Here is a 27,307-nt window from a genome sequence, read left to right as displayed (position 1 = left end):
CATTCAACAATTTGTGTTGTATAGTTTATTATACAATTATGCAACACAGATATACTATAAATATACGTATACTTTAAACTTGAGAATTTTTTCATCTTGTTACTAAAGTGTTAATAACTAACTGTTTATAAAAGCATATTTTGACATATTGGATCTTTCTCCAAATCAATATGGGTCTTTAAACAATAATATTTTAAAGAAAGTAGCAATTAAACTTTCTTTTAAAATAATTTCTTAAAAATTATTTTTTAATAACTGTTATGTTATATACTTGCAAGCTAGGACTTATTAGGAGTTTTTTTTTGTAAAACACTATAACAATTATTATTTTTAATTAACTTAATATACTAATATATATAACAGTATATGTTTCTTGTTCACATATGTTTTATCATAACTTCACTTTATAATTCTTAACATAATAAAGCTGATGAAAAAGTTTAGTCTTAGGGATTGTTCATAAATAACACAATGATAAATTTGACTAATAGACAAAACAAAAAAGATCAAAAGTCTTCCCTAATCTTTTCGCCCTTATGAAAACAAGAAGAGAGCAATTTCTAAAGAACTGATGTTCTAAAAAACTAGATGAATAAGAGTTTTTGGAGCACTTAAAAACACTCACAGAAAAAGGATGAGACTTAATTGAATGACGAGTAACATGAGAATGAATTTTAGTAGATGGCACAAGAGATGCTTTAGAGCAGTGCCCATTAAAGTATTTGTAGAAAAGTAAGAGAAGCAACATTACAATGATGCGATAATGGTTGGAGGTTGGCTGCAAGTGCAGGTCCAACTTTGTTTAAAATGCCTTATTAATGATCAAAAATCATTAGATTCAAGATGAGATTCAAGTGTTTGTTAATTAGAATCTTTGCTTATGATAGAAAGAAGACTAATGGGATGGTAGTTTGATGAGTTAATTTCTCTCCAAAATTTTTGAAAAAAAGAACAACAGATGTCACTTTCTAGCAGACTGTAAAACAAGACTTTGATAAGTACTTGTTAAATAGTTTTGAAAGTATAGACGACAGCTCCGAAAAACACTTCTGCAAGACTATAACCTGGACTATAAGCTGCAGTGGTATGAATAACTCAACCTGTTTGTCGACTATGGAAGTTAGATGTGATTAGTGGAATCAAGAGATGAGATTGATAAAAAGTTCTTAGCAAACAATTCAGCTCTGTCTTTCTGTGAGGTGACAAAATCTGAACCATACAAAAGAGGAGAAATAACAGATTTGCCTTTATTATAGATATTGTTAAAGATTCTCCAGAAGTCATGAGAACCTAATTTTTGAGACAAAATATGATATTTTATGATTTGAGAATAGCAGCCTTTGGTGTTAGACAAAACCTTTTTACGATGGTTTCAAGCAATAGTAAACAAGCATCTGTTTTCTAAAGAATTCTTTTGGCAATAGATATGGAAGTAATGGTTACGATTGAAAATTGCAGCAGCACAATGAAAGAAATACCATGGAGAAGAGTGAGGCTCGGCTTGGAATTGACAAAGGGGAATAAAAGATTCTATGCCAGCCTGGACCCAAGAAGTTACATAAGAAGCACATTTTTCAGCAGAAAGACAAAAAATTTCAACCCAAAGGCCATTACCAAGAAAATCATGTAAAAAGTTCCAGTCAGCTTTAAATTAGTTGTAAGAGGTTTGATGATAGGGGGATCCTGATGATGAAGAAGAATGAGATAATAGTTTTAGAGAGACCAAACTGTGATCAGAAGCACCTAAGGGTAAATGTGGAGAAACCGAGTACTAATATCATTTTTGCGCTCTCAAACCCTCAGTTGATGCAGCAGCACTCTGCAGCACCAGTCTATAAGATGTCGAAGTACTGAAGCCCCTGCAACTTTATGACATAATTTGTGTGCATCTAATGCTGCATATATATATATATATATATATATATATATATATATATATATATATATATATATATATATATATATATATATATATCTATGTATATATATATATATATATATATATATATATATATATATATATATATATATATATATATGTATATATATATATATATGTATATATATATATATATATGTATATATATATATATATATATATATATATATATATATATATATATATATATATATATATATGCCGACCTCAAAAAAATTGAGGTCGGCAAATTATTGCCGACCTCATTTTTCCTAATTCCGAGGGTTGTATATATATATATATATATATATATATATATATATATATATATATATATATATATATATATATTTATATATAGGATCACATGTTATCCTTTTCATACAGTGTTTACAAGGCACTGGCCATCAGATATTTTTTGTCATGGGAGACTTCATTGCCAAAGAAAGCCAGTGGAATCAGTTCTTCTGAGAAGCACCACAAATGTCGTAAAAAATTTTTCATCGTGATCTGAGAAACTGCTTGATTCTGTGCCTTGTATTTGTCAATCTCTTTGATAAGTTTTGAGATAAACACAAGGTATAGATGGCGCCAACAGGGCTCTAAACCAAGCCCTAACATACAGAGTTACTGTGAAAAGATGCATGTCTGCTATTCCCTTCTCTTCTTTGTTATCTTGAATTGGTTTCTTAGCATCCATACTTTCAATGAATAAATAGCTTTGGCCATATATTTGGCTCAATGAAGTCTTTCCAGAGCTATTAATGAGCATCCTCAAAATGGAAGGCCTCCCAGAAATGTTACTGTCAGCTCTAGTAGCTTATAATAATAGTAGATAATCATCCAGAACTGAAACTGTTGCAATTGGTTATCAGCAAATGCAATAATTTCAATTACATTACTGGAAACAGCACTGTCCACGGCATTATTAGAACTTGATGCTTGAAATGTTTTTAAGGAAGTAGTGTCGAAACACAAGCACTTGACTTTATCAGCTATGCCTCAGGCTACAGTTGCATCATAGACAGCTGCTACTGCTGTTTCTCTAGTTCTAGATGGCAGCTTTATTATACAAAGAAGTTGGTCAGCTTTATTATACAAAGAACTAGTTCAGACATGATGATTGGGAGCCGGTCCACAATTTCTGTGCTACTGATATCTTCCAGTAATTTTCTATCCCAGTGTATTGTTAGTGGAACTGTTGGCTTGAACTCTGCTTTCAAGTTCTCTGCATTTTTTTGTCTTCTACATTTCATTCTTTCTCTTTAAATGGGCAATCAATTCTGCTGGGTCATAACCAAGGTGCTGGGTCATAACCAAGGTGCAGGGTCATAACCAAGGTCAAATCTGCTGGGTCATAACCAAGGTGCTGCAGTGGATGAGTCAGGACTAGTGCAGCATTTGTATCACCAACCTTTGCCATATCTAGACATACTGCTAACTTGCTATACAGTATTTTTTGTGTGCCACGTTTACGCTTAGTTCTCTTTAAAGTTGTGCTTGATAATGGCTCTCCAAATGCCTCATTATCATTACTAGATTCTTGCTTGGTTTCAGATGTATGAAAAATAGTTTTCTCCTCTCTGACCATTCTGTCCTGTTCTTCTCTTTCCTTCCTAGAATTTCTAAATGAAAGAATCATCTTCATGGTGTCTGCAATATCAAAAAGACTTTCTAAGCCATCCTTCTATTCTTCTTACTTCATTAGTAGACCTTCATAGTACTTTGCTTTATTTCCTTTTTTTTCTATTGAGTTTGTCATATTCATGGAACATACATTTAAACTTTTCAACAAGTTTCTTTAACTGTGTTGATATTCAAGCTTTACCCCTCGTTTTAAGAATGTCATTAGTTGTTGCTTCACAAACAGTCTGTTTGCCTCTTTTTAATAAAAAAATAATGCCATGACTTCCAAAATATTGATTTAAAACTTGTAGTTAATTTTCTGTTTAAACTAATTATAAAAAACAAACTTGAAATAAACATGCTGGTCAGAAAAGAGATGGACAGTTAGACACAGAGTATTTGAAATATTTTAACTTTTACTAAACAGGAATTTTAAGTTGTTCATTGCAATGATCCAAAATACACTATCTCTGTAATAATTTGAACTATTTTTATATTGCATTTGTATTGGTTTTCTTTGACTAATGAATTTTATAAACTAACAACTCACTTCTTCAATGACTATTATAAATAGATTTTAACAGCATTTATATATATTTTGTCTTACTTTGTAATCTTTTTATCTGATTATTTTATGCCTTATTTTAAACTAATGATAACTATAAAAGTTTTTAGAGCACAAAAGAACAACTGATATGAAAGAAGGTACATTTGGTGTCGCCTATAAATTATGTAACTCTCTAAGGGGGAGGGGGTTAGTAGTTTTGTGGCAACTCATACAAGACTTGTTACTAAAGTGTTACAAATTTTTGATGAGGCAGGGGGGGCAGGTGGATCAAAAACAGTTGAAAATTGCTTGACGTAGTTTATGGACGACCATTTACCAAAGCCTGAAAATAACCATAATACTTCACACAAAAATAATTGATTTAACTAAAAGATAAAGAGTTGTTACAATTTGTTACACATTTGTGAAAAAGTCACGAGCACATTAAAGAGAAACAACTTTAATAGATGTTATTTTAGCAATTTCTTAAATATATGGCTTCCATTAGAGTGCAACCTTATCAAATTTTGCAATAAATTTATGATTTTCAGAAGAGATCAGTAGTGAAAAGTTATTGAAGAAATTGTAAAGATTATTATGATAATGATTAGCTAAATATATTTGAGTTTTATGATAGTTAAACTTCACAAACCACTGTAAACAATAAGATTAACGTCACTGGTATAATTTAGGCAATCACAGATAAAAGATCATACTCAAGTTCAACTGTTTGTTCTAAACAACCAAAAAATTATGGCTAATTATCATTGAAATATAAGTCTCTGAAGTCTGCCTCCTGAGGGAAGTTCTGCATTGCTTTGCTTATTAAGTAAAACTTTATCTGCTTAAAAGATAAAAAATATACAAACTATTTCAGAACTTAGCTTTATTATATATTTATACTTTTATAATATAATATTTGTAAACTAAATGGAGATAAAAATTACTAAATTAAATACAAATAACTATTATAAATTAATTATTATTAAATCAACTTAATTTCATAAATAATTTAAAACATCACAATTCATGTGTTAATTGGTCTGAATAACTAAACACATATGTGTATATATGGGTAAATCAACATAAATAGATACACAAATACATTGACGTCAACAAATAAGCAAAAAATAAATAAAACTAATTATTTTAAAAGAATCTTAAAAAATAATGTATAAGAAAATAATTTAATATAAAAACATTATTTAAAGTAAAAATAAAAATATAATGTTACAATTGCAACAATATAATGTAAAGTAGCAAATACTCTATTAGTTAATATGGGGAAGTAAAACAAAAAGTTTTCTAATGGAATACTATTACATCAACAATATAATGTTAAGTAGCAAATATTCTATTAGTTAATATGGGGAAGTAAAACAAAAAGTTTTCTAATGGAATACTATTACATCAAAAGCATTATATATAAGAACAGTAATTTTACTAACCTTTTTCAAAGACGCAACGATCATGCCTCTCCATTTGGAGGTATCTAACTTATCTTTATCGTGCATTTGGAGATCAACCTTAACATAAACAAAAGTCAGTGTTTTGAATTTTAACCAGATTCTATCTTAACTTTTTAAAATCTTTTTTTTGAACTTGTGTACTTTTTAAAAGTACACAAGCTCTACGACTAATTCATACAAGGAACAACTTCAAAGGTTACCTTCTAAAGTTAGGATTAAATGCCTATAATTATTTACAGGCAAATAATCCTAATACCGACAACTTTAGGGTACGATGTCACTTGCTTTAACTTAAATGAATCTAATATTGATAAAAACCTATAATCAAATATTGATAAAAACATAACGCAAATATGCGACGAAATAAGTTGCGTGAACATATATAGCTAAATATAACTAATTTTAAAGTTTGTTTTTTTTTTAATTTTTTTTTGTACTAGAAATGGTGATTGCGTAGTTTATGTAAGAGATTAATTATATTATTATATAATACTATTTATAATACATAGGCCGATATTGACCCGTTTACAGAAACAGCAATAACGTTGTACGTTATAAGTAACAAAAAACGTTATCGTTATGAAGAAAATCATACAAAACAACGTAAAGGTTTTTTGATATTCTTGAAAAAAATTTAAACCAAGCAAAATATAAAATCTTAAAACGTAACTTCCATAAACAAATAGAGCGTCATACCTTGTATGACGCTTTATTTGTTTGTGAAAGTATAAAGATACAAGGTAAAGTATCTGTGGTTTACTTATGGAGCTTGGCTATTTACTTATTCCCAAACTACGGACGTTTAATTTTAAACATAAAAATATATATCGAATTTCACATCATCTTAAGTCCATAACAGGGGTAAAAATGAATCTATGGGTATATCTAGGGGTATATCTGAATCTTTGAGCTCTGAAAGAGTTTTCCTTAAAATAGGATACAAAAATAGTAAGCATAAATGAAAATTATAAGGCGCAAGTATTCTTTAAACTACACAGTGTTTAGTTAAGGTGCGGAATAGGGTTGAGCTATATAAAATGAGTAAAGAATAACTTAATACATTTGGGATCGTCCATAAATTACGTAGCGCAGACCTTCACATTAAACAAAACATAAAAAATTATAAGTTTTCCCTCGTCTTAATTTAAATAAAAAAATCAAAATAACCCATTAAGTTAGATAAAAATTGCCGCGTAAAAGAGCTTAATATTTCCTACTTCTGTTTTTTAAATGTATTTTGCGTTGCGTAATTTATGGACGATCCCTTTACAAGTCAATTTACCGCTAAATTTTCTACTACCGTATTCAACAATATTATGGAGCGTCATATGGACAATATTTGCAGCTCGAGCCTCAGATCGAGCAGCTCAAGCCTCAGGTGAATTGGTTGCAATTGTAATAATTTACCGGTAAATACATCAAGTTATTTTTTTCCTAACTTAGTCCTAATGGAGAAAGCAAAGCAATCTTACTTCAAGAACATAAACTTATAAAGTTAAATTATTTCAATATTTTTAAAAAAGCAGATTGAAGCAAAAAAATTACCGACATTTACCATTAAAAAAAATAAAATAAAAAAAAATATGGTTCGGCTCGGGAAATCTACATATTCATACGTGGGGTATATAATCACGAAACGGATTTTGTCGTATCAAGATTGCAAGGAAAACTTAATTTTACCGCTAATAAATTTGTTTTATTAACATAATCTACTTAACATCTAAAACACTTACACTACGTCCGCTTGTTCAGCTCTTAAAATGGTTACTCATTTAGAACTATCAACATTGAAACTTGACTATATTTAACAAAAATTTTACTGTTATCTCCGATCTGCAAGTGATCTAAACTTAATCGCCCCTCTTTTGTAACATGTAAAATTCAATATTTAATTCCATTGAATGATGGAATAACTTTTCAATTTAAATTAACTAAGCTTGATGTCTTTTTACCTATTTTTGGATATATACTCACCCTACATATTCTGAGCATATTTTTTCTCCTTTTTTTATTATTAATTATATTGTCCTTTTTTAGTTAATACTTATGAGACTATTTTTATTTTTGTTATTGCTATAATTGTTTGCTTGATAATATTAGGGGAGAGTAGAGCACCGTGATACATGGAGCACCATGAAACATTGCAATTGTGGAGGCATCTTAAGAGCTGTGACAACCACTTTCATATGGTGAAACAGTTAATACATAGTTAACACTATGTTTTGACAAAAAAAAATTGTATCATAAGGTCTGTGAGGGGTCGAATTTTGTGGGTTTTTTTATTGACAATGTAATTTATTAGATATTAAAGTTGCTAAGTTTTAAAGTACGGTATCTAACGCGTAAATTATGTACAATTTCGATACGAAGCATTTATTTAATGACCCTTAAGAATGACATTTGCTTCATGACGTCACGATATATAATCTGGATTTCTGAAATGTGATTTAGACCATTGGATGCATTATTCAAGTTATAAATTGTTTGGCTTCCAAGTAAAAATCTGCCTTTTTCCTAAGTTTTATACTTTTTATTTACTTTTTTAATGATGCTCTTAGTTTGTTTTAAATTAATAATTTGTATTAAGGTACCCCATTCATGGGGTACCTTGTAAAAAAATGACTTTAAATAGTCTCACAAGTTTAAATAATTATATTTTGGTACTTAATAAATTTAATTTTGTAGGTATAAATTTATTCTACAAATAAAACTAATTGCCTAAAAAAAAGATATATTGAAAAAATTGTTACAAAGCAAAAACCAAAAGTATATCACGATAAATTTAGGTATTTAGTTTTTATTTGTACTAGCATTATTTGTAAAAGTCTTTGAAATGTTACAAATTATTTAAGAATATATTTGATTTAATTTTAAAGCAATAAATAAAACAACTTTATGTCAATAAACCATAACGCACAACTATTCCTTCTCCTAACGGAAACATTTGCAATGAATTCAGTTTATAGAAATTGGATTCTGAGCACAGAGTTTTTTGAAAAGAGCAAGAACATCAATTATATCATTAAACTTTTGAGAAATGAACAACCTTCAATATGGTACAATATATTTAAATAATAAATAAAAAAACTCTAAAAGATAATAAATCAATACAAACAATTTTGCTAAAGAAATATGCAGGATCGACAAAACAAAATTTAAAACTTGAACTACAATTTTCTTTTTTTGACTAATACGCTGTCTGTAAGAATCGACTATTTATCAACCGCTGTCTGTAAAAAAATGACTATTTATCAACCGGACAATTTAATAACTCATTATGCTCCTCTGGTAAAGATAATTGTACAGAATTATTTGGTTGATTAATCAACTCCTGGCGCGTAATGAGATTTGTTTTTGCATCATTTAGTGTAAACGTTTGAGCTTCATTTAATGTACAGTTCTGTGAAGAAAAACTATGATTGAAGCGTAAAAAGTTATGACGAAAATTACTCAATGACTGTTGAGATCCTCTTGGAGTAGCACAACGAGACATACTTAGATCACAACTACCAAGTAATTTTATAATTTCAACGTCGCTTGGTCCTTGTAAAGTTGCCGTTTCTAAAATAACCAATTCTTGATATATTCTACATTAAAAAATATTTTTTAAATGCATAAAAATTAATGAAAGTAGTTAGGTAACCCAAATAAGTAGGTCACACCTACCCAAATATGAGGAACATCGGTTTATCAAAAAAGCAGGTAAATAAACCCAAATAAGTAGGCCAAACGTAAGGAACATTGGTTTTTCAAAACAAAACAAAAAAAAATCGGAATGGGAACTGCAACTGGACGAATAAGATATCTTCATCGTCTAGTTGCAGTATGACAAATGCATTTACATAAAAAATATTTTGGAAGACTCCCTGCGCATTATTGACAAAAATTTCTAAATAATTTATAACGATGAATCAAGAAAATTTAATTTAAAAAATTAAGTTAAAGTATTAAGTATTCTTTTCACCTTTCCCAAAGTATATGTAAAATAGTTTGTATTTCATAGTCACTCTCAAAATATCTTTATGATATCTCTAAAATACTACTACATAAAATAATGATAAAATTAATAATAAATAAATCATAAAAATATTTAGATCACTTAATACCATAAATTATTTTAGTTATTGTTAAATACATCATTGTTTATTTTATCAATTTTATTAACTACAGTTTAAAAAAAATATATACATATATATAAACTAACCAGGTGACTTAGTAAATTTATCAAGTGCTGTGGAGACATCCCACATCTAAAAAAAAAACTTTTAAAATTTATTTTTATTTTTTTAATATACTTAATTAATTTAGTTAACTTGAAACTTGACTTGAAAAAAAAAAAAAGTTTTTTTAATAAAAATAGGATTTAAAAAAAAAAATATTCATGAAAAAAAAAACTTCATGAATTTTTTATTGATTGGAAAAATTATCTTTTGAAGAGGTAATAAGATCAGAACCATATATGATGCTATAAAAATGCTAGAACTTCATTTGGTAATAAAGCTATTGAAAATTTTCCAAAAGCCTATAGACTGTCTGACTTCTGAGAGAAAAAACGATTAAGACATGTACCAGAAAAAATCTGCGCGTGTTCTGATGTGGTGTTTACGGAAATCGTGCATCATTTTAAATAGCTAATTGTTTTAAAATGTCATTGTATTAGTGTTATTCAAAAATTTAAACAACTCTGTTATTTAAACAATTAGTTTTAATAAAATGTCATCAAATCAAGATAAGAAGCGAGAAAATTTTTTGCATTTTCTCGTTGAAAATCATGGTGTATGAAACAAAACAATTTCTAAAGAGTTGCAGGTTGCTTTGAGAACAGCGCAGAGCGTTGCGAAACGATTTCAGGACACTGGTACAATCAAAAAATCAGGAAGTGGAAGAAAAAAATGTTTTGTTAGACGAGATCTTGGTAAAAAAGTAAAAGTTGCCTTAGACAGAAAACTGGAGATTTCTGTTCGAACTTTAGCGAATAAATCCAGAACAAGTGTTTCCACTGTACAAAGAGTGAAGAGAAATTGTGGTTATAAATCTTACAAAAAGAAAAAAGTTCCTCGTCGTGAAGAAAAACAAAAAAATGTTGCAATTCGTTGTTCAAAGCTGCTCTATAAAAAATGTGCAAAAAAAATCTTGTTTGATTATTGACGATGAAACTTATTGTGGTGCATATTTTCGATCTCTTCCAGGACACCAATATTACTCAGCAATTGATTGCAAGAAACTGAATTCCAATAATAAATTCATTGGAATGCAAAAATTTGCTAAAAAATTCTTAGTTTGGCAAGCAATTTGTAAATGTGGTGAAAAAAGCTCTTGTTTTGTGACTATGGGAACAATTAACACCAAAATATACATAAAAAAATGCCTCAAGAAACGTCTTTTGTCGTTTTTTAAAACACACACGGGTAATCTGTTATTTTGGCCCGATTTAGCATTATGCCACTACTCTGGGACAACTTTAAAATGGTTTAGAGAACATAAAGTAGATTTTGTTGAAAAATACTGCAATCCACAAAATTGCCCCAAACTACATCCTATCGAAAGATATTGAGCTCTTGTCAAAAGAAAACTAAGGTTCAATGTAAAAGAAGCCAGAAACATTAAAGATTTCAAAAATAAATGGATTAGAGCTACCTAGAAAGTTCAGCCAAAGACTGTGTAAAAGATGATGTCGAAAACTTACGTACAAAACTTTACAAAAGTCTTAAGTGAAATTTTAGAATATTAATATATGTACTTTTAAAATATATATAACATTCAATATTCAAACACAATAGTTAAAAAAATATCCTTTAAAATGTCCGCGCAGATTTTTTCTGGTACATGTCTTAATAATCTAAGAATATTGACTTTTGAGATAAAAACATGATTTAGAAATTAAAGATTAAGGAATCTTAGCATTGAACAACACCTTTTAGCATTAATTTTTTAAAACAAAATAACATATGTTATCAGAAGAGTTGTTTTAATGAAAAAGATAAAAGAAATGATTACAATTAATTGAGATTTAACACACACACACAATGTTCTGCCTGAATTCAGGAGATTATGGATAGGAAACGCAATTTTAATTAACAAGGAAAATGATATTAGACCAAGGACCATCACAACAAAAACAGTGAAAGAAATCTTAATCTGCCTTAATAGTTGTAAAAAATGTAATAACAGTGTGAATCTGACTTAAAAATTGTACAAGCTAAAAACTTTAGTGAGATTGTAGCATACTCTGAACCACCTAAAGAAGAATGAAGAAAAACCAAGTACAAACTAGGGTGAGAGAAGAGACACAAATTAAGGACAATTTAGATTTTCTAGAAAACCAGTTTCTAAGTAAACCATCTGGGTAAAGTTTGATAAAGTCAAAACCTTTAAGCTTTAGTGCAAGCAGAGTCAGTGGTACTCAAGTCTTGTCATTCAGTGTAATGAACATTAAAGCACAATAAATAAGCATGATAAATTTGATTGTAAAATAAGAATTGAAAAGAGTGCAGTTTTTATTTCTAAAAGCAATCTTTTTAAAGCAATTTTTTATGACAAAGGTGTTTACAGAAATAAAAACTTTGTAAAAAACAGAAAGTTGTGCAATTTGACCTTTTATAAAACTGTGGCAATATTTAAAATTTTTTTTTTAAATTTTAAAATTATGAAAACAAAGAGTTTTGTAATTGAAACTTGAAGCTAATATACATTTTTTTTTTAGGAATTGCTAAAAAATTTATAAAAATGAAACAAAATAATCTTCAAGACTCAAAAAAATATTATAAAATTATTCATGTTAAAATAGCTGCTTTTTTATGACTAAGTTTTCTGTATGTAGTAATGTTTTTTGCTTGTAATATTTTGATTGTTTTTTTGTAAAAAGTTTACGGCATTACTTATATATTGTAATTAAAACCTGAATAGCTCCATTTCCATGGCCAGTAAACAAAAACCTTCGAGGCCTTGAACCCATCCTTGTTGCAGCATCACATTCATGCACAAAAAATGATGTTATATGTGATCCATCAACACTCTTGCATGTCATTAAGCTGAAAAAAATATATAAAGAATTAAAAATGATGTTATATATTATCTATCAACACTTCTGTATGTCATTAAGCTTAAAAAAAAATAAAAAAATAAAATAAATAGATAAATAGCATCCACCATCATCCATCCAAAAAATAGATATCCATAGCAATAAAATAGACCAAACAAAATCGAATTGTAAAAAGTCTTGAAATAAACAATTTCTTTTAATCTGTATTTTCTTAAATTTTATATTGAAAGTAATTTTTACATTACATTAAAAACCATATTTTAGTGCAGGATAAAACTCTTACGTTTTACCAGATGCAGCAGCTCTCACAAATATTTGGTCAGTATCCGGAACAACTTTTTGAACAAATAACAATTGCTCATCTTTATCTCCATATGGACCTATAAATGCAACATATGTTTATGTATGTATGTGTATATATATATATATATATATATATATATATATATATATATATATATATATATATATATATATATATATATATCCTTTCTGATGAACCTACTGATGGCGAAACAACTTGTTGAAGAAAAAAATTAGATAAGTGTTTGTAAATGTAAATGTATATGTATATTAGGGTGGGGCATAAAACACCCAAGTCATTAAAAAAAATACCATAATAACTTTTCTGGTTTCTTTTGATATGTGTATTAAAAAAATGTAATTTTTTTTTGAGTACCCCTATGGTTGGTCCCAGCAGTCCGAAAATTAAAAAATTTTTAATTTTTGTAAATAATAAGGGGGGCAAGGTCACTTACAAATATTTTAAAGATATCTTAAGGGTTATTTTTGTAGCTTGATATATCTATTTTAAGAAATTTTTATGTTTTGTTTTATTGCAAAAGATGATGGAAATGGTCAGCCCTACCTATTAAAATACATAATGTTTATATTTGAGAGGTAGGGGGGGGGGGCGTATAAATATATTTTCCCAACATATTTTAAATAAAAAATATTTTTACATTTGCATTTATTTTTTAAAGAAAGATTATTTTAAAGTTTTCAACCAAGATTTTTTTTCTGTTGTCTGAAATTTTACCCGATGATCTGCAACAACTAATAAATTAGCTTGGCTATCTTCTTTATTTCTGAAAGTTTCAATGAAGTCTTGACCAAGTTTAATAGCACGTTCTGCACTATCATTTACAACAAGAAAACCAGTGACATAATTTTTAAATCTAATGTAACCTGAAAGTTTTTCCCAATTTGATGAACTGATTTTAAGCCATTCTGTCTTATGTAATGTCATTTTTAATAAATCAAATAAAAACCAGCTTTCAGGACCAATAAAATCTTCAATATTTTTAGTTATTTTTTTTTTCATTATCAGTAAAAATTTCCAAATTCAGTTTCCCCATCTTATAACTGGTGGGCTTCGCTGTTTGAGCTAATTTAAAAGCTAATTTTTGTAGCTGATCTGCAGGTAAACATTTATCAACAAGACACATAACCACAAATCTTTCATTTAAATACCAATTGTGCTTTTTAAGTGATTTCAGTACGGCTTCTGCTGGTTTGAAACTGAATTCAGAATATTGTAATATTTTATTAATAGCTTTTAGATCTAAAGAAGCTTTCCCTCTTGCAATGATATTATGTTAGGACATAAGTTACTGAAATGTGGCTGAAGAAGATCATATGTTAAATAATAAACTCCCTGTGCCATAAACCTGGCATGATGCGAAGCCATGGAAATCTAAATTGAAATTTTTTTACTTTGCCACCTAACCAAAGAACTGCTAATTGTATAAAATACTGGTAGTCATTTCTTGGAAATATATCATTATCTAGGCAATTTTGAAGGAATGTTAATGATTCAGAAGCCTAAATTTCAAAAAACTTTATTATAAAAACTTATAATTAAACACATTAATCTAATCAGGACAATTAAACCAACCTGCTTTTCCAAAAAAGATATAATTTTTTTTTCTGAGTCAAATCTCTTTAGGTTATCATAATTTATCTTCTTTTCAAGAATCGATTTCCAACTACCCTTCAGCCTATCAAATAACTCAGTCTTAGGTCCACTTGTTTTACCACCAGTAAGAACATTTGAAAAGTGCTAAAATATATATATTTCAAATCATTTAAAAAATTTTTATTACTAAAGCATTTAATTCATCAAGAAATATTAATAATTAAATATATAAATAAATATAAAAATATTATATGACTTTTTCAATATTTACCTTAATATGTAATCCATAAACGTGATGACGACAAGCCATCCAAATTAAAGCTTTTTCTCTCCACTGCTCAATAAGAGTACAGACTCCTTTTAGCCAACCAGTATTTGTAACTGTGGTGTCAAAAGAAAGACAATCAACATAGTCAAATAGCTCCCAGTCTTGTAAAGTTTTTTTGATTGCTTTCCCAAGAGACTCAGCAGTGCCATCTTTCACAATTAAAATACCCAAAAGTTGGGATTCTGAGAGATCTGGTGAACTGATTAGTACAGCTACTCTTTCAACTTTTTCTTTACCAAGTTCTTTCATTTCTAACATAATTTTTGAGTCAAAATGCACAGTAAGACTTTTACCCTTAGCCAATGTAATAAAGTTGTCTTTAATATTACAGGCAGTTTTTCTTATACTTAATTTTTTCTGCCTCAAAATACTTCATTTAGAAATAGAAAAATCATCTGTCGTTCCAGAACTATTATTTATAAGAGAAGCAAGAGTTACACTCAGTGCAGTCGAACTTATTCCATATCGTGATGCTGTTGGAGCTAAATCTTTTCCTATATTTTTTGAAACGATAAGAGGAACAACATTAGATTTTCTAATTTTTCTAGAAGGCTGTAGATACTCTTTATCTTGGTTATCATCTAAAGTATTAAAATTTTTTGTTGTGTTTTCATATTTCTCAGTAACCAACTCTTTATGTTTTCTTACGGACTCTTTTGTTCTTTGATTTCTTATTTTCATTTCTCTTTTTGTTTTGTTTTTTACAAATTTTTGTGAAATTTTATCTTTACCCAACATTTTCTGAACACACGCTCCTTTCTGGTCGTTAAGAAAATCTGCATCTTCTCTTCTAGTTTTTTAGTTTTTATCTTTAGTTTTATCTTTCATAATAATACCTTCACAATTCTTTTGACTTACATCAAATACCTCCTCTAGCATTCTTGAAAACTGTTCTCTTTTTAAAACTAAATTTGTACTTAAACGGTTCCTGTGTTTGTTTAAATCTTTGCTCTTCTTTTTTAAGTCAACAATCTTGTCTCTAAAACAAATGTAGAAGAATGCATTAAAATTAATGTAATTTATTATAAATATATAAAATTGTATGACTTTATAATTGCTACTTATATAACATAAATTTAAAATTAGATTAAACTAAAAACTAAAATTATTTTAAATTTATAAAAACCTGATATGCTTGTCAGTATTAATAAAAGGAATTCCTGCTTTTTGCCATATTTTCTTCACCTCATAAACAACACATGGTAAACATTTTTGGAGACAACCGCCTATTTCAGCACATTGTGCAGTAAAGAAATCACCAAGAGGACATGAAGCTATACTAACTGAGGAAATGTTTGGAAAATCAGCTCTTAGCATAAGATCTCTGTAATGGTAATATTGCAATACAGTTTTTTTAGTTGGCAATTGTGTATTAGGTATTGTTCCAATACTTTTTCCAACAAGAAAAACTTCACGATGAGATATTTTTCCAAAACTATTGCTTGTTTGCATTATTTTTATTTACACTAAGATAAACATTTAAAAAATTACCGATTTTTTTAACTTAACCCTTCCCCCTAACTCCCAAATATAACCATCATGTATTTTAATGGGTAGGCTGACCATTTCCATCATCTTTTGCAATAAAACAAAACATAATCTAAAAATAGATATATCAGGCTACAAAAATAACCCTTAAGATATCTTTAAAATATTTGTAAGTGCCCCACCCTAATGTATATGTATGTATGTATGTATGTATGTATGTATGTATGTATGTATGTACGTATGTATGTATGTACGTATGTATGTACGTATGTATGTATGTATGCATGTATGTATGTATGTATGTATGTATGTATGTATGTATGTATGTATGTATGTATGTATGTATGTATGTATGTATGTATGTATGTATGTATGTATGTATGTATGTATGTATGTGTGTATGTATGTATGTATGTATGTATGTATGTATGTATGTATGTATGTATGTACGGCTATTTTACAATATTTTAGTTCTATGTATGTATGTATTTATGTATGCATATATATGCAGATCTCAGAACTAGTAAAAATAAGTTTGGCAAAAAATTTTCACTTTAAAACGATTTTAGGTCAGATTAGGTCAGCACAAAATCTTGAAATAGGGTTCAACAAATTGACAATTGTGCAAAATTTTAACATAAAAATTACAGAAAAACACACGCAGAGTTCGCCAACTTTTTTTTCAAACATCTATGTTTGCTTAGAAATTTGAAAAAAAGTTTCGCAGATTTTATTTTAATTATAATAAAACTTTTGTTTTTCTGTTTTTATTTTAATTGACTTTTACAATTTAAATATTAAACTAGAGTGTGTCGATTTTTTTTTTTTGAAAACCAAAAAAGAGTAGTAAAAATATTTTGACTATTAAAAAAAATATGTATTTTGACTTTTAGTTAAACACATGAAAAAACAAAATTCCAATAAGTGCTAGCATGGTAAATTTTAATATTTCACATTTTTGGTTGTTTTAGACATGAGCCATTTTTAAAAATTTGTTTCTGGATTAGTGCTGATAACCTTTCTTTATCTATTAACATTGTATACGAAGGAGCAAAAGTTCCCTTCATGCCAAATTTACTCAAAGGAAGGGGCTCACCTCTATACATATCCTGCAAATCCATAACCCTATTTGCTCCACTCTCAACTTTCATGATATTACTGCGCCATTAACATCGTGTAAGATGGAATGTTAATATTGAAATTTTAAAAATTATTAAGTGAGCATTGATGCTACTTACACAAACCTATTTTTCCTTTTCGTGTTTAAGGCCCACAAAATAGATTTTAGAAGAGGCTGGGCAGATTATATAAAGTATGTAAACAGTAAAGCCACTGATTTTAGATCCCTTTGTCTGTACCCTTTCAATTACTCTCCTCTCTCTCTCTCTGCAATTGTATACATTAATAATAAAAAAAGAAGAGACCCCTACTCACTTTTAAAAGTAAATTAATAACAGAAAAACCAAGTTTTTAGCTAACTTAAAATTTTTTGCTACTTTTTTTGACATTAAATGTTTACTGGCCAGCTGAGCATGTATATACAATTCTCTTCGTTCTTGTGAGTAAACATGGCTTGCAGATTTAGTTAACTGTGTAGGAGTAGTTCAGTCAACTTCCATAGGACAGTTTACAAACTCTTTGATTGTGGCAGATGTAAGAGTACAGGTACATGGTGGCTCAGTTACACTTAAGTTCTATGCTATAAGGTCTGACAGCTGTTCAGCATTAGGATTTATTTCTAGTGTTCTTCTTAATCTGACACTACTATCTTCAACTTGAGTTACCTCATTTCCTACTTCTCGTATTTTTAGAATTCTATTTACAGCTTATTTTTACATAATACTTTATTTAGTATTTACAACTTCTTTTCTTTCTTCTGGATTTTTGCTGTAAAGCATGGTTTCACTGGTCTTAACAGCTTCCAGTACACAGTTTTTGCACCGGATATCAGTTTATTGATAGAAAAATTTTCAATATTTTTTTAACAAATGTTTATTCAATAAAATTTGATAAAAAATAGCATTATTGAGAAAGTAAAACATATTTGATGAATAATCTAACAAAGTTTTATTTCATTTCAATTTAACTCATAAAGGTTAAATTAAAGTTAAATTTATAAAAAATTAGATAACTGGGGTTTTAGTTGTTTACTATACAATTTTTATTTATTTATTATAAATAATCTACATCTTAATCAGCAGTTATTTTCTATCATAAATATTACTACCATCTTTTTCACCTTCTGAGAACAAACATCATTTAATGATTGCAAGAAATTAGATGAACAAGGCCGCTGCACGGAGAAATAAGTTGAGCGTGGTACTACGAGGGACATGGTGGGGATCGAACTCGGAACTTCTTGCTTATGAAGCGAGTGGTCTATAACTACACCACTAACGCATATAGTTTCTCATCTGAATTAATGATCTTCCTGACAATTTGCTAATGATATAACCATATAATATATAACAGTCATAACTTTTTAATTGCTTAGAATTCACAAAGAAGAGATCACATTTATAATGGGCATCATGAATGCGAATCTTCTTTGTAAATGCATGAGTTTGTATTAGCTGTTGAAATTTAGGCAAAATAAAACTTTTCTGCGTATAATTATTGTAATAATGGTGACATTGGATGAATTTATATAAGTGTTCCATTTTACATCTTTTTACATCGAACCCATATATTCAATAAATAGACATCTTCACATAATTTCATGTGCAGGCATATTTAATAGTACATTGTGGTTTTTTATGCAGAGAATTGCATGAAAACATGTAAATACACATATAAATTAAGATTGTAACTTTGAAAGAAACAGTTGATTACTAGAAATTTTTTATTTTTCCATAAAATAGACATTGATCTTGCTTTATATAATTTTATTTTAAACATTTTAAGTTTAAAATCTATACAGTTTTTATGTTTTTGCTATATAATATTTGTATTGAGGAAAAAAAAAATTGTACAGTGAGTGTAAAAGCTCTAAATAGTACTTAATATTGAGTAACAAAAATGAGCTTTTGGGAAAGAAGAATGCAAAATGGTAATACATATATATATATATATATATATATATATATATATATATATATATATATATATATATATATATATATATATATATATATATATTAGGGTTGGCCAAAATCTAAAAATTTGAAAATTACACGTGGCTGCATAAAAAGTTGTTCCTTACCATATAAAAATTGTTATTGTGAAAAAAAAGTTTTCTAGGATGTATAACTCTTTCTTATTGAAATTACCTACAAGTTTTCTACGATTTTCAACAACTTCTATTATTTCGTTTTGTACTTCCTCATCCTAAAATTAGCCAAATAATCTGAATAAAATTTTAAATACTTTTTTAAAATACCTTTGTCTCACATTTGTGAGTATCTGACGATAATCTGAACATAACTTGATTCCTCACTCTGCAACATCGTTTGTAACCTTGACTGTTTTAATAAAATGTTTCATCTTTAAAAAGTTTCCATCTTCCTCCCATTCTGAAGGAGGAAGTTTGAGCCATTTACCGTTATCATTCAAGTTATGAAAGAGCAACCAAGATCTTTTCCCAATATATGACAATATCTCTGAGTTCTTGTGAACAGATGGAAGATTAGGTATTCCAGAGTTAATAGCAAGTGGCTTTCCTGCATTTATCATTTTTAACGCAATATTAGCTAGGAGAACTAATATCAAAAATGCCATCTTATGATTGAATAAAGTTTTGTTCAAGTAAACTCTTCTTATTAGAAATCCTATTTTTAGATTTTGCAGGCAACCTCCATTTGTCATGTAGCCTTAAAATATTGTCAATAATGTACTTGTCTCGTTTATAAGGAATGCCAGCCTTATCCCAAAAGATGATTTGACTGATTTAATAGTAAGCAATGCAGCTAACTTAGATTTCAAAATGTTGCTTCGAGTGTGCAATGCCTCCCTAACTTTAGTAAACTCTTCATAAGAGCTATCAATAACTTGCAAGTGATACCTTGAAATGGATGATGCAAATAATTTAAAACTTTAAATAAACGTTCAAAAACATAAAGTTATAACTTCAGTCTTAACATAGTATTAAGCCTAACCTGAAAATTTATAAACATTTCTGGTAGTGGGCAAAGAGCTTATTTTTAAATCTTCTAGCGGATATCCAGCCAAGCATATTTTGTTAGTTGATTTCAATACTTTCAAGTATTTCTTTTTTACCGACTTTTTTAATTTGGTTGGTTCAATGTCATTTTTCTTTGTTTTAATTAGTGACATTTTCTTTATCAAATATTTACTTTGAATAACATAAACTGGAATTGAAAACAAGATAAGCATGTAGTATTAACCACTTAATTATCTTAATCATATAAACAATAACTTGGCTGATAATAATAAATAGTCAGTACATATGTAAGTAAGCATCTAGGCCTACAATTTGTAAAAAAATAAACATAAGATAAACATAATAAGTTTTAATTTAAATTACACATATTTTTGAACACAATTCAACGAATACCACAACTCTTACAGGTGCCTATTTATTGTATGAAAACCACTAAATAAAGTTATTGTGTTGTAAAATAAAAATCTATAAGTATCAGAACAAAAGATTTTTTTTTTTTTTTTTTTTACAAGAAAAGGATTAAAATATGAATATCTTATTAGAAAGATACTCAGGCATCTTTGTTAAACTCTTAGTACTTTTTGCATAAGCAAAATAAGTCTGATTTAAAAATTTCGCATTATAAAAAACAGTGCATATTCTGTTTGATTACAAAAAACGCTAATGTTTGTTTGTATTTAACCAAATAAATTAAATAACGGAACAGATATAATGGAGGATTTGTGTTTTTTGTTAAGATTTCGAATTCATATATATATATATATATATTTATATATATATGTATATATATATATATATATATATATATATATATATATATATATATATATATATATATATATATATATATATATATAATAATCATTGTGCATTTTCACACTCTTTAAAAGCTTTTATTTCTTAAAAAGCTTATATATTCTATAACACTAACATATAAAGAGTATAAATTTTAAACTTAAAATGGTTAAAAAATACTTATATAAAGCAAAGTCAATGTCTTTATTATAAAAAAGAAATCTCATGCAAACAACTGTTTCATTCAAGAATACTTTCTTAATATATCTGTTTATTTAATTTTTTTTCATGCGATTCTGCACATAAGGAACCATGACATACTATTAAATATGCGCGCACGAAATTATCGGAATTGTGAAGAGGTCTATTGTAAATTTACTTGAGACTTATATATCTTCTATCTGTTCTAATATGAAATATCAACATTGCATTTTATCTGTTCTTGTATGAAATACCAACATTGCATTTTTTTATTTGGGACAAACTTCATTTACTTCTTTCATATTTACTATCAGCCATTTTTTCACACTTTAACAACTTTTTTTATATCCTAGTAACTTTCAAAAAAAAAAAAAATTTTTAAGTAATATCAAAGTTTGCATCTTCTTTTCGGCTTTCAGACCATTTTATTTCTAAATGATGAGGCATATTGATTTTGATAGAAATATTAATCACAGGTATCTAATAAATAAAAACATACCTACGTACAGCCTACCTACCTATACAGTTTCCACATTTATAGCTAGGATGAGGATGGCCTTGCTCTAAAGCAATTATATTAAAAGAAGAAAGAGATTTAGGTCCAGGTTGAGTGGAGATCATACCACGAAATCGAGTAACACTCCAGGTTCGAACATGATTATACTCAGAACAAACTGAAATAGAAAATTACTTATTAAAAAATTCTATAATAAAATTGAAAAACAAACAAACAATGTTTTCACCTGAAATTAGATGCTTTTCACTTAATATAACACGCTTAACACTGCTTCTATGTACTGTAAATGTCTGAAAAAGCTGTGGACCACTATTTATTGTCTCAGGATGATGAACAATAACCCTTACTGTGCCAGAACTTGTCCCATATGCTATTTCAATCCAATTTCCAGCAAATGCTAAAATTAAAACCAAGAATTCGAAAAAAATCAAACTATTACAAAAGATTTACTAAAACTTTTGAATTGCTTTTTATTATTATTGAATTAATATTTTTTTGTTAAACAAATTTGTATTTAATGTAGTTGATATTAAAATATCAACTACATTAAATCAAATCAATGTAATTTAATGTTAAAATAATTCACAAACTTGCTCTAGGTGTGAGATAAACAGACATTGCTGTAATGGAATCACCATTTGGGTCTTTAAACAACTCGGTGACTAGTAAATCGTTATCTTTCATTCTAAGTGGAAATTTTTCCATATCTAAAAAGATGTTTAATAAGACAAAACTTGAGTATAAAAATTTAAAAAATTTTATGCATCAAATTTTTATGACAAAACATTTTTATCACAAATATTTATAAACATTAAACCTAAAATTAAAGTATGTATTAAAAGCACGGAGGATGGTTTCTTCACTTAATACTGCTGATTAGTTTTGTGATTAATTTACTGCTTTATATACTATATATATATATATATATATATATATATAAATATATATATATATATATATATATATATATATATATATATATATATATATATATATATATATATATATATATATATATACATACATATATACATATGTTTTTATAGAAATAGTGAAAAAGATGCAACCTTACAACAATAGAACAATGGAAAAATAATACAAGGCTCCAGCTTGAGCAACTAGAGAAGGTGTAACATTACCAACATACATTAACAACAATATTGGACCTTATCTAAGAGAGAGAGGGCCTCATTAGTACAAACCAGCATAAAACCCTAGATTAATTGCTAGTTCTACTTTGAAAAAATAGTCATACTTTGATTGCTTAATCAAAGTATGACTATTTGTTAGTTTATTAAATATATAGATATGCCATTACCAAATAAAATCTTTAATTGCAACAAAAAAGTCATCAGCTAGAGTAAACACTGAAGTACTCGAGCTGAGAAACTGCATTAAATAAATGTCGATAAACTTGAATAAGTGATAGATAAAATTAAATAATTAATATAATTTAAATAATAAGTGATAAATAAAATTTAATAATAAATATAATTAATATATATAAAAAACATATATATATATATTTTTTTTAAATATATCTTGTAAATTATTTATTTTTAAAAATATCTCTTGTAGTTGTGTCAACTTTTGCAAAAACATTGATGGTTTCTGGTTAGGAAGTTTACTTTACATCGTGTTATGATGCCATATTTATGAATTAATATCTTTTTAATCATACCAACAATTTGAAAATGTAATAGCCTATTAAATTTACAATTGTATTAAACTTTAAGTAACAAAAAAACTATGATATTACAATACCTTTATCATGAAACAGTAAAAAATATGTAAGCACAAAAAAAGATATTAACCAAGTTATACAAACTTGAATAAAATATAAATTAGATATAATAGACATACATTATATTTTTTGCAAAAATATAGGTAATTTAAGGGACTTTAGCTCCTTAGGTACAGCTGAAGACATAAAAAACAGCCATATAAAAATCCAGAATTTTATAAGTACTTTTTCTTTTTGCTAGTATATACTAAAATACTAATTTCTGATATATAATAATTTATAATTTTCTTTTGAATATATATTTAATTTATATATATATATATATTTTTTATTATATAATATATATTATCTCTTATATTAGTATTATCAAAAAGTTCATATAATTCGTGTTTTAATATTCTTGGGAATAAAATTTTTTATAGATATTCTTAACATTAACTTATGTACATATATGCTTACTAAAATAAATATTTTAATTTTAGGTCATTTGAATAATTAAAGCTATAATGCAAATTGACAAAGTTGGTATTAGATTGTTAATTGAGATTTGTTGTCATAATCAGTAGTTTCCATCTGATGCTCACAAATTCATAACTACAGCCTGGGGTGCATTTTCACACTCTTTAAAAGCTTTTATTTCTTAAAAAGCTTATATATTCTATAACACTAACATATAAAGAGTATAAATTTTAAACTTAAAATGGTTAAAAAAAACTTATATAAAGCAAAGTCAATGTCTTTATTATAAAAAAGAAATCTTCAACAACTATAGACAACATTGAGATCATTCAACAACTGCTTAATGAAGACAAATTTTTAACAATAGAGCAAATTTGTGATGTCGTAAACATTTCTTTTGGTTCAGTTTATTCAATAATCACCAAAAAATTGATGAAAAGATCAATTTGTTCACAATGGATCCGATTGTTCACAACCGGTCAATTCAGAAGTGTAGAGGCTTTAAATATTCCTATCAAATATGCATTCTAATTTTGTCAACAAAGGCTTGAAAAGAGTAACATGGAACACAATGCTCCTTCAGCACGATAATGCCAGGCCACATGTGTCTGCTGCAGTCAGAGACTTTCTTTCTGAGAAAAAAGTCACCCCTGTCATTCAACCTCCATATAGCCCCAACTTAACTTGTTGGACAGACATGCTTTCTCTTCATTTGAATTTTATCGCAAGGATTCGGATTTTCAGACAAAGGAAAAGGTTCAAGAAGCCATGGAGACAAACTTAAGGTCACATTCACATGATCATATGCAACGGCAATTATATATATATATATATATATATATATATATATATATATATATATATATATATATATATATATATATATATATATATATATATATATATGTATATATATATATATATATATATATATATATATATATATATATATATATATATATATGTATATATATATATATATATATATATATATATATATGTATATATATATATATATATATATATATATATGTATATATATATATATATATATATATATATATATGTATATATATATATATATATATATATATATATATATATATATATATATATATATATATATATTTAATTTTATATTTTATATATGTATATGTGCGTGTATTTGTATTATAAAAAAGAATAAAAAAAAACTTTTATTATAGAATCATCAGCCATTGAATACAATTTAAAATGTAAAAAATCATTTTAAAAACAAAAAAATGGTAAAAATGAGTTCTGATATTGCAAAATAAAAAAAAAATTACACAAACTACATACTAGCTAACTTCTCTTTATGATATTTCAATCTGTTTTGTATAGAACATCAGACAAAAAAAACTTTACTTATAAACATTTCATTATTAACATTTGTTAATAATGAAATGTTTATAAGTAAAGTTTGACCATAACTTGAAAGTTGGACCAAAACTGAAAGTTTGACCATAACTTAATTTTTTTTTTTTTTTTTTTCTTGAGCTGTATTTGATGACTGATATGAAATAATAGTATTAATAGAAATAATAAAAATGATATATGAGTTTAAAAAGACTTGCCAACATAGTAAATAACTCCATTAGTTCCACCCAATAAAAGAAATGAACCAGCTGTATCATAACTTGAAATTGCAATAACATCTTGAATCTGCCAGATGATAAATAAAAAAATAATACAAATTTTACAAATTTCATTATCAATCTAAAAAGTCAAGTTACCCTCCAACTTTGAGTTATAACATTCCACACACCAATTTTTCCAGTAAAACTGATTGCAACCAAATGGCTGCCAAAAAATGATAATGAATCAACAGGAACAGACAAATCAAACACTCCTAAAAATATTAAAAATTTTTAATGAACAAAACACGAACAAAAAAATACTCTTAGTAAATAACACTTAAGATCTTTGTAAATAAACATTTTCAACTAAAATTGAAAAATTAATTTTAAAACGATTAAAAAAATTATCAAAAATAAATTTAAAAGTTTTTTCCTTTTTTTTTTTTACAAAAAAAAAAATCATTTCTAAATGGAAATCTAAATGAATCGTATTTTTAACTATATATTTTTATAATTAGAACTTAAATGATTTTTTTTTAATCGTCAATTATTTGTTATTATAATTACTATTATTATTATTATTATTATTATTATCATTATTGCTATTTATATCATTACTAGTATTGTTACTATTACAAAATTACTTCTAACAATTTTGACTTATAAAAGTTATGGAACATCATAAATATCTTCTCACCAATATGAGTACCAGTGTCACAATTCCATAATCGAATCTTTGAGCCTGAAAACAAAAAAAGATAAGAAAATTAAGTTTAAAAAATAAAAATAAAAAATACAACTTTTTGAAGTAATACTGATTTATTGTCACAGTAAATATTTTCTCAGATAACATATAAGCCACTGATCTTTTTCAAAGGTTTTGAGTTGAAGTTATTTTTAAATCAGGTTTTTTTAAACCACTATTTTAATATATTGGCTAAATATATCTAATCCATTCTAATAAAAACTTTTTAACAAATATAAATTATTAAAAAAAAAAAAAAAAATTTTTAAATTAAAAGAATAAGCCGTTTTAATTAACAACACCAAAAAATTTACCAGAAGAACAAGCAAGCAACTTATTTCCAAGTGTTCCAGGCATTTTTACATTAATTGAAATTTTCTCTAAACAATTTTCTAAATATGGAGTTGTAAATATACACTCCCAACCAATTGAATCTTCTAATCTAAAAAAAATAATGATTATAAGGAGTAAAACATGCAATCTAAATAAAGAAAAGTACAAGAGTTAACAACAAAAAAAAAAAGTCAAAATTAAGTCTAAAATAATTATTTTTGTCTAACATCTGCTAAAAGTTTGCCTTTTGGTGCATTAAAAAAATCACACATTTAAAATAACCATTTGAATTTAAATTTTTAATTCACAACTCTCCTAGTTTTTTACATCACAACTCTCCTAGAAGACATTAGTTTTTGAACGCACTAAAAATAATACATTTAAAGATAATAAATAAAAACTGTTATCTTTTGAAGACATTTTTTCATAAGTTAACGGTTTTTATTTATTTTTTTTAAA

At 27.0% G+C, this 27,307-nt stretch overlaps 4 protein-coding genes across 5 annotated transcripts in view; all 4 read right to left on the bottom strand.

Annotated features, from left to right (window-relative positions):
• Positions 1-6,141, bottom strand: part of LOC100196975 (son of sevenless homolog 2) — an 86,580-nt gene extending 80,439 nt beyond the window's left edge. The window contains exons 1-2 of the mRNA XM_065805406.1: positions 5,761-6,141; positions 5,540-5,617 (exon numbers count right to left, since the gene is read on the bottom strand). Of these exons, the coding sequence (XP_065661478.1) occupies positions 5,540-5,605 (66 nt within the window). The 5' untranslated portion in view covers positions 5,606-5,617; positions 5,761-6,141. The remainder of the gene's footprint in view (positions 1-5,539; positions 5,618-5,760) is intronic.
• Positions 6,142-8,607: 2,466 nt separating this feature from the next.
• LOC100211290 (BTB/POZ domain-containing protein KCTD3) overlaps positions 8,608-27,307 on the bottom strand; it is a 38,836-nt gene continuing 20,136 nt past the window's right edge. For both annotated transcript variants that reach the window (XM_065805401.1, XM_065805402.1), the window contains exons 9-19: positions 26,830-26,957; positions 26,468-26,512; positions 25,927-26,042; positions 25,768-25,855; positions 22,560-22,676; positions 22,196-22,366; positions 21,971-22,126; positions 12,886-12,982; positions 12,459-12,591; positions 9,765-9,810; positions 8,608-9,121 (exon numbers count right to left, since the gene is read on the bottom strand). In XM_065805401.1, coding sequence (XP_065661473.1) covers positions 8,805-9,121; positions 9,765-9,810; positions 12,459-12,591; positions 12,886-12,982; positions 21,971-22,126; positions 22,196-22,366; positions 22,560-22,676; positions 25,768-25,855; positions 25,927-26,042; positions 26,468-26,512; positions 26,830-26,957 — 1,414 coding nt within the window. In that variant the 3' untranslated portion in view covers positions 8,608-8,804. The remainder of the gene's footprint in view (positions 9,122-9,764; positions 9,811-12,458; positions 12,592-12,885; positions 12,983-21,970; positions 22,127-22,195; positions 22,367-22,559; positions 22,677-25,767; positions 25,856-25,926; positions 26,043-26,467; positions 26,513-26,829; positions 26,958-27,307) is intronic.
• LOC136084723 (uncharacterized) lies at positions 14,103-15,242 on the bottom strand. The gene is made up of 3 exons (XM_065805403.1): positions 14,792-15,242; positions 14,500-14,664; positions 14,103-14,426 (listed from the first exon to the last, which is right to left on the bottom strand). Exons 1-3 carry the CDS (start codon positions 15,104-15,106, stop codon positions 14,244-14,246), a joined length of 663 nt encoding a protein of 220 aa, XP_065661475.1. The 5' UTR covers positions 15,107-15,242; the 3' UTR covers positions 14,103-14,243.
• Positions 15,504-16,446, bottom strand: LOC136084724 (uncharacterized). The gene is made up of 2 exons (XM_065805404.1): positions 15,975-16,446; positions 15,504-15,827 (listed from the first exon to the last, which is right to left on the bottom strand). Exons 1-2 carry the CDS (start codon positions 16,298-16,300, stop codon positions 15,647-15,649), a joined length of 507 nt encoding a protein of 168 aa, XP_065661476.1. The 5' UTR covers positions 16,301-16,446; the 3' UTR covers positions 15,504-15,646.

Source organism: Hydra vulgaris, chromosome 09 (genome assembly GCF_038396675.1).
Source record: "Hydra vulgaris chromosome 09, alternate assembly HydraT2T_AEP".
Taxonomy (NCBI): domain Eukaryota; kingdom Metazoa; phylum Cnidaria; class Hydrozoa; order Anthoathecata; family Hydridae; genus Hydra; species Hydra vulgaris.
The sequence above is the reverse complement of the archived record's forward strand: the minus strand, read 5'-3'. Positions and strand labels throughout refer to the sequence as shown.